Genomic DNA, 15,067 nt, shown 5'->3' with positions numbered 1-15,067 from the left:
TGTCTCACAACAGAAGCTCAGAGAAGAGTCTATAGAATGTGCAATGCCATAAGTACAGTGATGTAAAACATCTGTGTGGCAGACAGCTGCAAAGGTTGGAAGGGAACTTTTGTGGGAAAAGATGCATTTCTGAGTTTTGCTGGCTTCCTCAATAACAGAGTTGAAGGAACACTGGTAGTTTTCCAAGACCCAAATGTGTGCATGGGAACACACCTTCTTGAAAGACCTTGTGGAATAACCCAGAGTTGCATTTTCATCTTTATGATGCTCATCTGTAGTACAGCCGTATTTATTCTTAAGATGTCTCTTTGTAGATGTTTATGCTTTTTTGGAAGAGCTGAAACAAATGGCAGAGGCCATCAGATACAGGGAGTTAAGATGGAAGTCAGCTGTTGGGTTGACACAAAAGCCACCCAACCCCAAAAGGAAGTCTGAGGTTTTTCATTCCAAGTCGTAGAATTAATTAACTTAACTGTAAACAGATTTTTAAAAGCTGGGCTCTAAAATTATTGAAAATCTTTTTTTTCTCCTGAAAACAAGGCCATATAAATCCTGGCTTTGGAAGGCAGATTCCCTGAGATATATCGCTATCGTTTTACCGTGCAGAAAGGCTAGAGGAAAGAGCACTGCAAGCTGTACAGTAATAATTGACAATGACATACATTTATTTAGTTTTTAAAATCTGAGTCCATTTTCAAAACACTCTAAAAATATTTTCATAGCGCTGTAGAGCAGAGAACTTGTCTTGGAACATAAGAAGACCTGATTCATAGGCCCTTTGTTTGGCCTTAATGTAGTATCACCTTAAGTTATTTCATCAGCCATGGAAATACTCAGGGGAAATAAGTAAAATTAGCCTTTTTGTTGTTATTAATAATAATATGATTAAATTTTCTGTAATATGCGTTTTTCTAAAAGTTTATATTATGTTTCCATGGGAGCTTTCTCTGTACATATTTTTTACTATTTCCCCAAAGAATGCAGTTCTAAGACAAACATGAAATTTGGCAGTGAAATGAGGTAACGGTGATGGAATTTCAGAGGATAGAGAATTGAATTAAAAGAAAAATAGTTGACCGCATTTTGAGTCTTTAAGTTGTTCTTGTCAGTCAAAGTAGACTAATGTCTCTTTCAAGAAATGAAGGCCAGTAAAGGGCTTTTCTTAAAAGAGGGGAGAGAAAGGTTATTTAACATGTTTTTTTTAAAGATCCCAGTGCTTTTGTTTAGTTTTAAAAGGGATACATAGTGATAGGCTTTAAAGAGTATTTCAGTGCACAATGATGCAATGACCACTGAGTTTTCATTATAAAGTTGATGAATCTAGGCTTTGAAATTGTCTGGGGAATAAGAACAGCATGCCAGACAAAAAGCAAGTTGCCTTACTCTGATTTACAGTACAATCACACCATTTTACCCTTAAGTTTTGACAGGACAAATGGAGTCAAAAGGTACCAAATTTTGTTTTTTAAGGGCTTCCATTTGGAGATTATTCCAAGGAAGATACTAGATATTTTAGTTTTGACAGATATTACACATCTTATCAGGGAGAACGGGCATTACTCATATAACCAGTTTTAAATCAGTGAGGCTGCAGTGAAACAATTACTATGGAGTTCTTGAGCATAGTTCCAAGTTCAGTGGCAACTCATTTTTGATTTTCAAAAATTCTGATTTGTTTTTAAACATCCATCTTTATGTGCCAGGCTGGTGTGTTTTCCCTGTGTTGAATTCGGTTAAAATACTGCTGCTTTCATGCACAATTTAAACATCTTTAAACAAGCCAGCCATTCCCTATAAATCTAGAGGCATTATAATGTAGCGTTTTATGATGACAGGTTACTTTATGTTGCCTGAGTCCATTCTTTCCCATGCTCAGGGTCGTTCAAGTGATTTGTAATTGCAGGCCTAAAATACATTATGTGGGCACTTTACTTCCCATGCGCTTCTGTTTCATCCTAAAGTAAGACTGGAACCAAGGCTCAGAAGAGGTACAAACATAGTGTGTAGCACACAGAACAAAGTGTAGGACTACAACAAATGCCAGCCAGCCTCTGCCAGACACATTTGATGATTTGTTAGGAACAAGCCTGCAGAGTTGAAAGGAAGATGAAGATGAAATGTCCAACACCTGGAACCAAAGGAAGAGTGGTATTAAAAAGTTTAATATCCTGTTTTTATGGATGTCTCCGCATTGTGGACAGTGTAATGGTTCATATGTGAGCCGGTTTCATTTGATGTGGCTTTTTTGTTGCTTTGCAGTCTGAGACACTCCTTTTCCCCCGAGACACCGAACTGGGGAAGGAGGGAGTGCATGGAGAAAGCTAGCAGCAGGGTCCTGTAGCCTCCAGAGTGATCACGTTCTCCCACTAGGTTTCAAGTTGCCACTGTAGTTTCTGATAAATAAACTACCTATTGTATGCACACTCCGCATTTATATTTTCTTGGACCTCTCATTTCCTAGAACTACCTAATGTTCATTTCCCTTGAGAACAGTCATTCCTACCTGTGAGTAAAAATAATTATAACCCTTATAACATACACCAACTTACCAATTTGTGACTATGAAGTGTTCCATTGTGTGTCTTTGGGTTACGGTTTTTAGATTCTCCTTCCATCACAGAACACTTTTGGCCCATCCCAAAATACACAAACAGTGGACATGCAGCCTTTTTATGAGTGACTTGTCTAATCAACTCTTTGAAATTATTTTTCTAGCTAAACAGAATATATCAGAGGCTACAACCACCGAATTGAATATCCTCGCAGAAACTGAATCACACATTTTATCCAGAGAACCACAAATGGTCCTCGAAGGAACTACACCAGTCGTCCCTGTAGTCACTGAGTTGCCTGTTGTCACCACAGAGTTCCCTCCTGCAGGGAATATGATCAATTTTGAACAGAAAGCCTCGGTCCAAGCTCAGTCTGTCACAAACCAATTAACCATTGTCACACCCACCACTCCTGCTGAGAGTGCCAAGGAGCATGAGGAGATGGAATACTCCTCACCCTCTGCCTCTGGACCACTTGGAGAAGCAGATATATCTGAAATGAAGGAAGAAGTGCTCCAGATTACAACTGTCATCTCTCAGAGTGTCACTGATGCACAGGATGTCAGGGGAGACACTCAAACACAAGAATCTGTGACACCGGTTGAACAAATAGAAGTGGGTCCCTTGGTGACATTCATGGAAATCTCAAAGCACGCGCCTTCCAAGGAATTGTCTGTAACCGAAGCACCATTGGTATCCACAGAAATGAAACTGGAACCCAAAACTGAAGACACAACTGTAAGCACTATTCCTGAATTGGTGAGCACAAACCACTATGGATTCACTTTGGGAGAAGATGATAGTGAAGACAGAACACTCACAATGAGATCTGGTCAGAGCACATTGGTCTTTAGCAAAATACCAGAAGTTATTACAGTGTCAAAGACTTCAGAGGACTTGACATCAGTGTCAGCACCCACATTTGCTTTACCTGTGACTATGCCTGACCATGATGGATCAGCCACATACAGCTGGGAAGAGAAACAAACAAATGGTCCAGTAACTGAAGATACATCAGGCCAATCTCTCTTTACTACACCTTTTCCATTACAGCATATAACAGAAGTAGAATCGTTCCCTTACTCTGGTGATAAAATATTAGTAGAGGGAATATCCACAGTTATGCATCCCTTGTCACAAACAGAAATGACTCAAGGGAGAGAAAGAACAGAGACATCAAGACCAGAAAGAAGAACTGACACTTACACACATAATGGAATACAAGGAAAGGTCACCAAAGATCCGTTTACAGGTAACATGGAAGAAGAATTCTCTGGGATGAGGGTCTCTCCGTCTTCCTCAGAGCAAATCAGTGTTACAGAATCTTCTGTGGAAATGACCAAATCTTTTGATTCCCCAGCATTGACAAAAGCAGAGTTAAGCGTGAAACCAACAGAAGCAAGGGATGTGGAGGAAGACACTATGGGAACTCTTGGTGGATTAGAAACAGATGTCTATCAAGATACTCCCAAGGATGATGAAGATGTTACAGCTGCACATGTGACCCACAGTACTCTAAGTGTAGAGGTGGTCACTGTGTCAAAATGGTCACGGGATGAGGATAAGGCAACATTAACATTTTTAGAGTCCACAGAACAGACAAGCTCTCCAAAACAGCCCTCTGTCTTTCTTACCACTATGGGAGCAAATGGGAAGGATGAAGAATCCCCAAGTTTCACAGAAAATGGAAGAGATGAATTCACTCACTTTCCAGACAGTACTCAGAAGCCACTGGGAATGTTTACTGAGGAAGACTCGACAGATGATGGGAAATTCACAGTTACATTTCATCCAACTGCATCAATAGGTGTTGCAGAAAAGTCAACTTTGAGAGATTCTGTGACTGAAGAGAGAGTTCCACCTACCGCAAGCACAGAAGGCCAAATTGTTTTTGCCACCATGGAAGGAAGTACACTGGGTGAAGGAGAAGATGTAGATGTCTCTAAGCCACTGTCTACTGTGCTCCCATTTGCACATACTTCAGATGTGGGAGGATTGGCATTTGTGAATTACAGTAGCACCCTGGAGCCCACTACTTATGCAGACACTTCCCACACCATTCCTCTTCCGGTAATTCCCAAGACAGAATGGGGAGAGTTAGCACCTTCTGCTCCATCAGAAGGTGAGGTTCTAGGTGAAACCTCTCAAGACATACAAGTCATTGAACAGCCGCACCTGGAAGCAACTATGGTGCCTGAAACTTTGAGAACAACAACAGAGACCACGCAGGAAACAACTCAGGAAGAATTCCCTGAGGAAGAACAAACGGCCCGGAGACCAGGTCATGTTCTCACTTGGACAGTAGCTGGGCCCACAGAGGCAACAACGTGGCTGGATGAAGATGAGGGTGAAGAGTCAGCATATACGATCCCAGAGGATAGATTGGTGACAAGTGTTGAGAGAGGCCCAGTTTTAGAAACAACTCCAGTTGGAAAAATTGAGCATCCAACTAGTGCTGTAACTGAGGGCAAAGTGGGAGTGGATGAAATGGTAACAGTAATACCAAGCGTCAACCTGGAAGTATTTGTAAGTCCAGAGCTTGAAGAAAAATACGAAGCAGAAGGTAGTAGTCCAAGTGAATTCACATCACCTTCGAGCCCCTTCAGCACCCAGGTCACCCCGCTTATAGAGGAAATCACTACTGAAAAAAGGGAGAAAACATCACCGGATTATATTGATTCAGGCTCAGGATTATTTGAAAAGCCCAAAGCCATGGAATTACCACAAATTTCGACAACAAAAGCAGCAATTCCAAGTGATATCACTACTGCATTTGGTTCAGTAGATGGGTATCACTCACCTTCAGCATCCAAGCCCTCTTCAGCGTCCACTGAGAAACCACTTCTCATCCACAGGGAACCTAGTGAGGAAACCACTGGGGACATGGTGCTCATTGGAGAGTCCACAGCTTCCCTTCCTCCCGCTACCTTTGTTGATCTCATAGCTAAGGAAACAGAAGCCGATATTGAAAGAGAGTATTTCAAGACTACAAGTCCTCCTGCTACACAGCCCCAAAGACCACCCACTGTGGAAGGCAAAGAGGCATTCAGACCTCAGGCAATTTCCACTCTACAACCCCCAGCGGGGACAAAATTCCACCATGACATAAATGTTTATATTATTGAGGTCAGAGAAAACAAGACAGGTAAGTCTTTGCTTTCTAGACATACCTTTCAAGGCAATCAGAATTTTACATTGAAAGCTGCTTTTGGGAAAAAATAATCAACATTCCAAACGCTGTCATTAGAAGATGCCTGGAGTGTGAAAAAAAATGTATTAGCTGCATATATTTGTACAAGCATTGGAAGAATATGTTAAACAATTTGGAATAATGTTAGATACAGTGTTATTTTAAAAGTCATAAGAAGCCCTGCTTTCTCATCTAATATAACCAAACCATCATGTTACATCACTTCAGAACATGCAGAACAAAGTGTTTTAATTTCAGTGTCTTTCCATACATTACTACTCAAGTGTAGCACTAGACTGTGTTAACATTCCATCGGTCTGTAACTATTAACCTTTAGTACTTACAATGCAAACACCTAAAATGATTTTGCGTATGTCTAGGGTGAACAGAAAGACATCCAAAAGTTTGCCTTGGTTTTTCTCTTCCAGGATTTTATAGATTTATTATATAACTTGTGGGGTGGGCAATAAGTCTGTACTTTACATGTTATTTTGATGAAATTTGGCATATCCTTTACCTGTTCCTTTTGAATGTTTTCCCTGTGGCTTTAACTATTTAGAACAGATATAATCTAGCTTAGTTTCTAGGCATTGCTCTGATTGTATCAGACATAATTTCAGAAGGTAGATATGTAAGTATACCTTTGTGTCCTAACACCAGGCTATAATGTTTATATTATGACTTAACTTTTTATCTCTGGAATATTTATGCTGCCTTCTGTTTCACTCAAATATTTTAGCTCTTTGGCAGAAATCTTAAAAGCTCTTTGTTGAGAGTGATTAATATTGCAATTGTCACTATCAAACATCGCTTATTTTTGCCTTACTTTTTTTTACATTTGGTCAGCTGGGTTGAGAATATATAGCACATACAGTTCAATGAATCAATTCAGGTTTGCTTGTCTCTTTAATTTAGAAGTTAAGATAATTGATTTTAGCAGGTTACTGTATTTTAATTGATAGAAGCAGCAAATGAATAAACATCCATTTTTCCTTGACCTGGCTGTAAGAAGCCAGAGTGGAAAAACATCTTTTGACATCAGGGTTTCTTATTGTTGCAAGTCTCCACTTGGTGCATTGTTTCCTGAACAGTCATGCTTTCCTCAGTAGCACGCTCAGGAGTACACCTGTTGGGAACGGACAGGTGGCTTAATGTCAAGCTGTTTGGCATCCAGCGTGGTGAGTGGGAACGTCAGTGCTTCCTTTGGCCTCTGCTGTCCAGAGTGGTGTCAGTGCGTTCACGGGGCATGGGTAGCAGATAAGAGCATATCCTCCTAGTATGAAGAGTATTGATCTTTACTTCTCAGTAAAGAGGCTAGGCTAGGCTAGGAGCATGATTGTCTTGCTAACGGTGCTGTTTCTCGAAAACTGTAACGTGGTCCTCTTCTGTATTCTGTCTCTCAGAACTGAAGTAGAAAACAGAGGAGTTACCAAGAAGTGGGAAAAGAGGATTGCTGTTAGCAGAAGTAGAGAAGAGACAGGAAGATATAACTATTTAAAAAAGTGAAGGGAGAACTAAATTACCACAAATATTTCATTTGAGAATTTGAAAAGTATTTCAACTACTGTGTAGAGATTTTTCTCAATTTGCGATACTCTGTTGTCCATATAAATACTAAGTTGATCTGATAATATAAAACAGTAAACATGTTCTGCATCTAACAGCTCTTCTAAATGGGAAATTGTACATTAAGATTAGGCCAATCAATTACAAAATGGAAAAAATGAAACTCAGTTTTCCTAGAAAAGTTGGCTGTCATCAAGAAAAAAAATGACTTTATAAATGGTTACTTCAAACAGATCTGTGTAACCTAACCCTGAAACAGTTTATATGAAGGTGTGTATTTATAAGTGTGTGGACTTAATTCAGCTGGTCCTGGGAGACATGAATAAGTGTTTCCTTTCTTCCACTTTAAACCATGGGACCATGCTCCACCTTCAAACTAATTTTGTTTTTTGTTGATAATAATTGGCCAGAAACCTCTTTGGGGTACTTGGGTACCTGCATTAGGCAGGATTCCAGAGTGTGTCTGTGTGTGCTTGTGTGCATGTGTGTGTGTGTAGGAGGGTTAGTATCTCTAGATTAACCTATCATCTCTATTTTTGTGTGTTCTACATATGCTATTCTCCTTAGAACAAACAGCATTGTTTATTGTCTTCCTAAGACATTGAGCTCACTTACACTAATTTCATTTGTTTTGTTTGAGAAATTCAATTTTCCAACATTTTGAACTTTGGCAAGGAAAAGCCCTATAGCAGATGTACAATTAATGAGTTGTAAGGCAGGTGCATGTGTTAATAGGGGAAAGTGCACATATGCCTGAAAAGCCAACCTTTTACGTATCAAGGAACATTTTCCAGACTGGAAAATCTTTGATGCGTGTGTGAACTTGTATAAATCAATTCATCTGAATAGAAGTGACCTTTACATCTACTGTGTATCTATGTAAGCTAAAATACCACCCATGCTTCACTATGCCATATTCTTTTTCTGCACTCACCAAGTCATATAAATCTTGATTTCTTTTATTAATACCATGAAACAAAACATGGTACTCAGAACATGCTTATGCTGTATTTGCTGAAATGAGGTCTTAATAACAACTTAGGCTGCTGTTGCTGGAGGCCAGTGAGTTGGCAGTTAAGAAAATCTGAGGGAACTTTTCAGCTCATAAAAGTTTTATGAGCTGAAAAATGCCATGGGGTGTGTTTAACAGTGGTTCAGGGGATGTTGAAAACTTGACTCCTGCCTGTTTTAGGAGTAATTTGCACACCTGCAGTTGGGAAAAACATTATCGAAAGGTTTCTTTGTGAATGTGGATAAAGGCTTTATGGTTGGAAGGTGTAGGAAGAGTTTTTTTGATTCCAAATTTTTTTAAAAAAGAGAATGCTCCAATAAATCATCTGAAATGATGCAAGTTAATGTAACAGAATTATTAATGTTTTTAAAAACTAATATACCTGTATCTTTATGTCAAAGAATAATTTAGGGCTGTGTAGATATTAAATACCAACATTACTGTGACTTGCTTGATGGTGTCTTGTTAGGTGGTTTCTTACATTTTTAAAAAATGATTTTCTAACTTACATCTACCCAAATGTAAGTGTAAGGCAGGTGTAAAGCCGATACTAAACTGCAATAATTTAAAGATTGAGCTATGGATACAATTATTCATGTAATGATATTACAGAGTAGTTAGATTATGAGAAAATAGTAGTTGGTTTCTAAACTAGAACTCATTTTGCTCAGTATCTTTATGGAGAAGTGTAGTTCATTGTTTCTATCATTTTGAAATAACTCCCATCTGATTAATCTCCTCTACATTGTGTTTTTTTTTTCTTGGTACCGCTGGGGGATCGAACTCGGGTCCTTGTGCTTGCATAGCAGGCAGCGAAAACACTGAGCTAAATCCCCAGCCCTACATTGTTTTTATATGTCTGAGAAATTTGCATAAAACTAAAAGTTTATTTTCTGTATGCTGCGGTATTACAGGACATTGGCACTGAGTGCAGTGCTGTCTGGCAATCGCCCACATTTATGTCTTTGACTGTCCAGTCACTGCTCTTTAAAAGGTGACGCTTATGTAAGGTAACTCATGAAACAGTTTGTTGATATCGAAAATTTTTCATTTTTAGAGAATTTTAAAGAGTCTTATATAGGAAATTATTTTGAAATTCTTTTTATTAGAAGATCAGACTCCTTTCTTCAACAATCTCTTAGGCAGGGTCCCCATAGCTTCATAGAAGAGTATCTGTATTGATTAATATTTGAGGGGACAGACAGGAGCCTGTCTCTTGGAGTCTCTCCCTCCTCTCCTCTGGTACTTTCTAGAAAAATGCACACCTCAACGAAACAGCTGGAAAGAGAGTTGTATCATGTCAAGCAGAAATGTTGACTCATTCCTGAATGAACTGACTTTTTAAAGAAAAAATGTCTTTAAAATTGTTCTGGTTATCAATATTTTCATCCCAGTATAAGGATGTACACTTATAAACATTTACCTTTGGATAATTGCATTGCATAGTGCTAAGTAAATCCAATTCAGCAAATGTAGTTTCAGTCTGATTGGCACCTAAGTGGCAGCAGGAGAAGGCAGAGTTCCAGCTCAGAGTGCCATGTGTCTGTGTGGAACTAAGTCACCAAGCAGTCATCTAGGGCTCTCTGGAGTCCCCGACCACCTTTCCCATACTGAACACCTTTGAAACCCAGGGACAAATCTAGGGAAAGCAGGTGGGTGCACAGACATGCGGGGTCTACTCTCGGCACTGGGTCTAGTAGCCTCGGGGCTCTTGGGAGTATTTTTGTAGTGAAGGGACCTTCTCCTCTGATGAACAAAGAATGGGCACCCTTCCCTGCTGGCTCTCGTGCCTCCATGTCCACAAATTCCTGAAAGAGCTAGAGCTTTGGAAAGGCTGTTTTCTCAGCAGCTGCCCATTGATTTGTCAAGAGTATATGATTTCAGTGCAGGTACTGCTAATTCAGAGGACTATGCATGTCACACTCAGATACCTGGCACTGACAGGGAATAGTGTGCTGAAATTGGTAAGCTGCTGGTCCTACTCTGGGTCGCTTCTCTTGTGGAGAATTTTGGGGAACAGAAGTGGCCCCCTTTGCTGGGCTCCACCTGTGGCTTCCTGCCAGAAAAGTACTTTTGCTTTTCTGCAAGAAATTAGGATAGCTTTCCCCATCCTTCTTTGGCTGCCCTAAGTCTCAGAAGGATTGAGCTCTTGTTCTATCATTCAGATACTTTTAAGGTCAGAGATTGCTTATCTTCCAACTCACATGTAGAATGATGAAGACAGGAATTGACTTTAATGCTTCAAAATTATTTGGCTGGGGATTTAGCTCAGTGGTTCTGCCACCTGCCTCGCAAGCGCAAGGTCCCAAGTTTGATCCCTGGTACAAAGGAAAAAAAATTATTACTGAACATAGCACTGTACCGTAGACTAAGATTACTTCTTTAAAACAATCCTTCTAAATGAAACATTTTGTATATATAACGCATGGCACACATAGGCACACATGCACATACAGAATTTCAGTTTTGAGAATGTTCTGTGAATAGTTTTATTAGCCCACTGACCTTGAGGAAAAAATTTAAACAATTCAAAATGTTTGCTTCAAATTAGAAGTTTAATAACAAAAGAGGTGTTGCATCCATAACCAAGGGAAACTTCCTTTTCTTCTTCCTGAATCAGTAGTTTCTGAAATTTCCATTAGTAATTACACCTTACCATTATTAAAACTATCAAAGAGGTAGGAGCATTATCCAAAGACAGACACTCAAAGGCAGCTGCCTTGAGAAAGATGCATTTATCTTCTAAGCCGGTCAAGGATTATCTCCAGGTAGCGAGGCACAGAGGCTACTCTGCAGAGTGAGGCAGGAAGACAGCAAGTTTGAGGCCAGCCTGGGCCATTTAATGAGACCTAACTCAAAAAATAAAAAGCTGAGGATGTATCTCAGTGATAGTGTGCTTGTCTAGCACCACCTAGACACACAAACACACACATACACACACACACCACAAGAAGGAGAAAAGGAAGAAATGAAGAGAAGAGACTGTGCTTTAAGTAAAGCTCCAGAACCTTATCCCAGCCTCTTTGTGCCCAAGCCTTTAATGCATACTGGGGAAGCAATAGTAACACAGTGAAGTATAATTGTGGTACAAAAACCTATGATTACAACCAGGTAATGTGGAGTAACAAATTGTAGATAACAGATGAGATCCCCAAAAGAAGGGACTGATGAAGACAGAAAGTTAAAGTATATTTCAAAAAAGAAGAAGAGGAAGAGGTGGAAGCAGCAGAAGCAGAAACATAAGCCAGTCCCTTTTGGAAGGGAAGAGTAAAAAGAAGCCACTGATTTTCCTGTTGCTTCTCAACCTGGGGTTATCAGTGGAGCTGAGAAAACCCAGCGATAACCAGCTGTTCTCCTAACTAGGCCTCCAGAAACCTATTCATAGGGAGATACTCGGCCGACTTCCTCACAATTCCCTGTACGTTAGTGATTCCGAGGGTTTGATAAAGGTGGGATCTTCTGTAGGTAGAGTATGCTTAACTTGTCAAAATATATTCCCATGTGGTGCTGCAGTTCATAGTCACACACTCCCAAGGCTGGATGGCACAAAGGCTACTTGTAGAAGAGTGCCTGCAGCTGCTGGAGTTGACTTAAAGGGAGAGGACATCCTACATCAAGTGCATGTTGGAGCACACGGTTCAGACCTCATGCTCTAAGTCGGGGACTCGGGATTCCATCTCTCCTTGGCATGTCTGCAGTGTGCATGCAGGATGTTTAAATTTCCTCATTTGAATATTTCTTTCATTAGATGAATATAAGGACTGTTCTTATATAGGATCTTTCCCAACTTTGACTTCCTAACTTTCTCCAAATCACAGAGGTTACATAACAAAGAAAATGTGTGTAAGTTCACTCATACACACATATGTACACACACACCCATGCATGCATATTTGTGCCTAGATCCATATACACATAATATACCTTTTTCTTATTGAGCAGTTAAGTAATTGCAGTGTGTGCACTACACTGAAGCTGGGTTTCTTGGAAGTACACTGTAATGCTCTGGGTGAACATGCCACTGGTCAGCTTGCTCCCTAAATTATATAGAAAGGCGTTGGTGTTGTGGAAAGAGGAGGCTTGGATTCTTTGTCAACATTGTTGTTTATGATCTGTTTGAACAAAGCACTGAACCTTTACAGACTCAGCTGTTGTAACGTTATATTTACATATTGCTTCACGCACGAGGGATTGCTGGAAGCAGCTGATTTGGGCGAGAGCTTCCCCCGTGCCAGCTCCTGTGCTCAGCACACACACAATCATGCTCATTAAGTGTCTGCAGCACCCAGCACAGCACCTATGTCCTCCACACAGGGATTGCAGTCTCTTCATAGCTCTCAGATCATTCATCTGTGCAATGAATAATAAATGTATTCACAGGGCTAGGAGTGTAGCTCAGTGGTGCATTGCCTGCCTGGCGGGCATAAGGTTCTGAGTTTGATCCTGGTACCAGAAAAACAAAAAAACAAAAACTCTTTCAGTAAAAATGCATTCACAGGTTCAGACAGGGTTCAGATGTTTTGAGGGGAAAAGGCGTAACTAAGGGAGAGAAGTAACAGGAATAAAAAGAAAAATGCTTTCTGAGGTTCCATTTTAAGGAGTTAAAGCTGAAAATACTGTTTTTTAAAGAAAACATTGTCTATTTTGGTCAGTTTAGAAATTTTTCATTATTAGTCCTCCACTGCGGCCAGTATTTTATATATAAAAATAGTTGGATATAAAATGGTTTCATTGATAGAAAAATTCCAGGAATGGGTAACTGATGAGGCAGAGTGGGAGATATGGTATCCAGGTGATGTGCTTTGCTGATTTCCACAGATTTTTCATTTGCACCAAAGTATTTTGAGAGTTTTTTTTACAAAATAATTGAGGTGATATAAAGTATTCTTTTGTACTAGGGAACCATATGGGCAAATGAGAACCCATTTGATTGCATTACACGGAGCCAGTCTTGGATGACGCAGGAGGGAAACTTCTGATGGCAAGAAAAAGGATATAGTTATTTCTAAAATGAGTGACTTGATCCTTTGGAGAAAAATCAAGTATGGTGGACCTTCTAAATACTTGTTGGAATAATCAACTCAGTGTATATAGTCTTTCTCCATATATTACTTAAGGTCTAAAGAGGAGATTGTAAAGCAGAAAATATCTTCCGAGTGAGAGGAAAAGTTCAGTTGTATAAGTCTGTGAAACTCTGAAATCCTGTGTCACTGTGTCATTCCTGACTCCTTGGCACACACGTGTACTCAGTCTACAGGACACACCTTGACTGGTTCTTACCAGGGGCTCTTGGTGTCTCTCAGGAACAGCTTGCTTACTTTAGCCATGTGCAATGTGTGAAGGATTTGGTTTTCTACGATGAGAGAAAGAAAAGAAAACAATAATGCACATTTCTGGAGAAGATATGGGAAGCACCATTGTCATATGGTAAAAGTATCATTTTCACTCTTGAAAGCTTACCTTCCTGGGCTTTGAAGGGAGCCTACCTAGCATACTGTTCTCAGTTGAAAACTCTATCTCCCTACACTCACTCCCACAATGTGCTTTTACTAAAATAAAGTCATTTGACCAAGCCATTACGTGGGTTGGGAGAAGAAAATTGGATTATGTATGACTTATTTGGAAAAGCACCGGTGTAATTGGATAAGCAGAAGAATATGGACTAGAGCAAAAGGCTTGCTGTAATACATATATTGGAAGCTACTGTGAGATGAATTCAGATAAGAGGAATCTTTACCAGGCAGTTTCAGAACCAACCTCAGAGGAAAGTTTGGGCACTCGCCTCCTCCTCAAACATGACTCAGTTTACCTGTGAGGGCCCAGGCCACACTAGCCAGGCACCAACAGCTGATGATGTCCCATGATGGCCCCTGATGTCAACCTGTGGGGTAGGTTGAGGGGCACCAGGACGCCCCTGTGCATCAGTGCTGCCCACGCTGCTGCTCACTCTTGGCTGGGGGACAGAACCCTCAGTTCTGTGTCCCCACAAGGCAGCTCGATTCTGAATTTCTAGTGAGGGGCTCGGGCCTTTGCAGTTTTTGTTTGCTTCCTTAAGTTTGCTTAAGTTTTTACTTTCTTATCAGACACTGGCCTTGTAATGCACCCCGGTAGGCCTGCCGTTCACTGAGTGCTGAACACTGCTAGTGAAGCCACAGGTTTCCAGGCCTTCAAAGTACGGCAGGTGACTTCCGGTCAGACCGGAAGTGACTTCCAGCCAGCTCAGTTGAAGCTGCACTCTACCAACTTTGGGGGAAAGGAGTATGTCTGACACAGTCTTCCCTCTGGGAAACGGAGTTCTTTGGTCAGATTTTTGGGAGTGCATTTTTAACAGTGTTAAGAAACCTTGGCATCTGTAAATAAGGAAGAGAATAGAGTTCAATGTAATGAAAATGTATTTTTTTCAAGTTTCAGGAATATCATAATTTCATCAAAAGTCATAGTGAAGAGTAAGAAGTTCATTTTTCATTGCTCAGAACTGCAGACCTCACTTAGCTTTCCCCATCTAATTTCTACCTGCAAACATGAGACTTAAAAGGAAATATGCTTATGGGTTAAGCATGTTTTTGGTTATACATTGTTCAGTTTGCATTTACATTTGAGAAAAGCAATGATGATTGCTTTAGTATGAGCCAATATGAATTTGGAAAGAAAATGAATGATAATAAAGTGTTAAGATGGTGGTTGGATAATTATGTTATCTAGATTTTTATTGCCACAAAAATATTTATTCTTTGCATTTTGGATATG

General features: G+C 40.1%; 1 protein-coding gene across 4 annotated transcripts in view; it reads left to right on the top strand.

Annotated features, from left to right (window-relative positions):
* The window catches only part of Vcan (versican), a 108,213-nt gene that overhangs the window by 43,815 nt on the left and 49,331 nt on the right, over window positions 1-15,067 (top strand). For 3 of the 4 annotated variants that reach the window (XM_021255732.2, XM_021255733.2, XM_087181000.1), the window contains exon 7: window positions 2,716-5,697. The exons of the other annotated variant lie outside the window; for it this stretch is intronic. In XM_021255732.2, coding sequence (XP_021111391.2) covers window positions 2,716-5,697 — 2,982 coding nt within the window. The remainder of the gene's footprint in view (window positions 1-2,715; window positions 5,698-15,067) is intronic. 4 annotated transcript variants of the gene reach the window in all.

This window comes from Heterocephalus glaber, unplaced genomic scaffold, assembly GCF_053883595.1.
Source record: "Heterocephalus glaber isolate CG9 unplaced genomic scaffold, H.glaber_assembly_v1.0 deba00001465, whole genome shotgun sequence".
Lineage (NCBI taxonomy): Eukaryota > Metazoa > Chordata > Mammalia > Rodentia > Bathyergidae > Heterocephalus > Heterocephalus glaber.
This window is presented reverse-complemented; position numbering and strand designations above follow the sequence as displayed.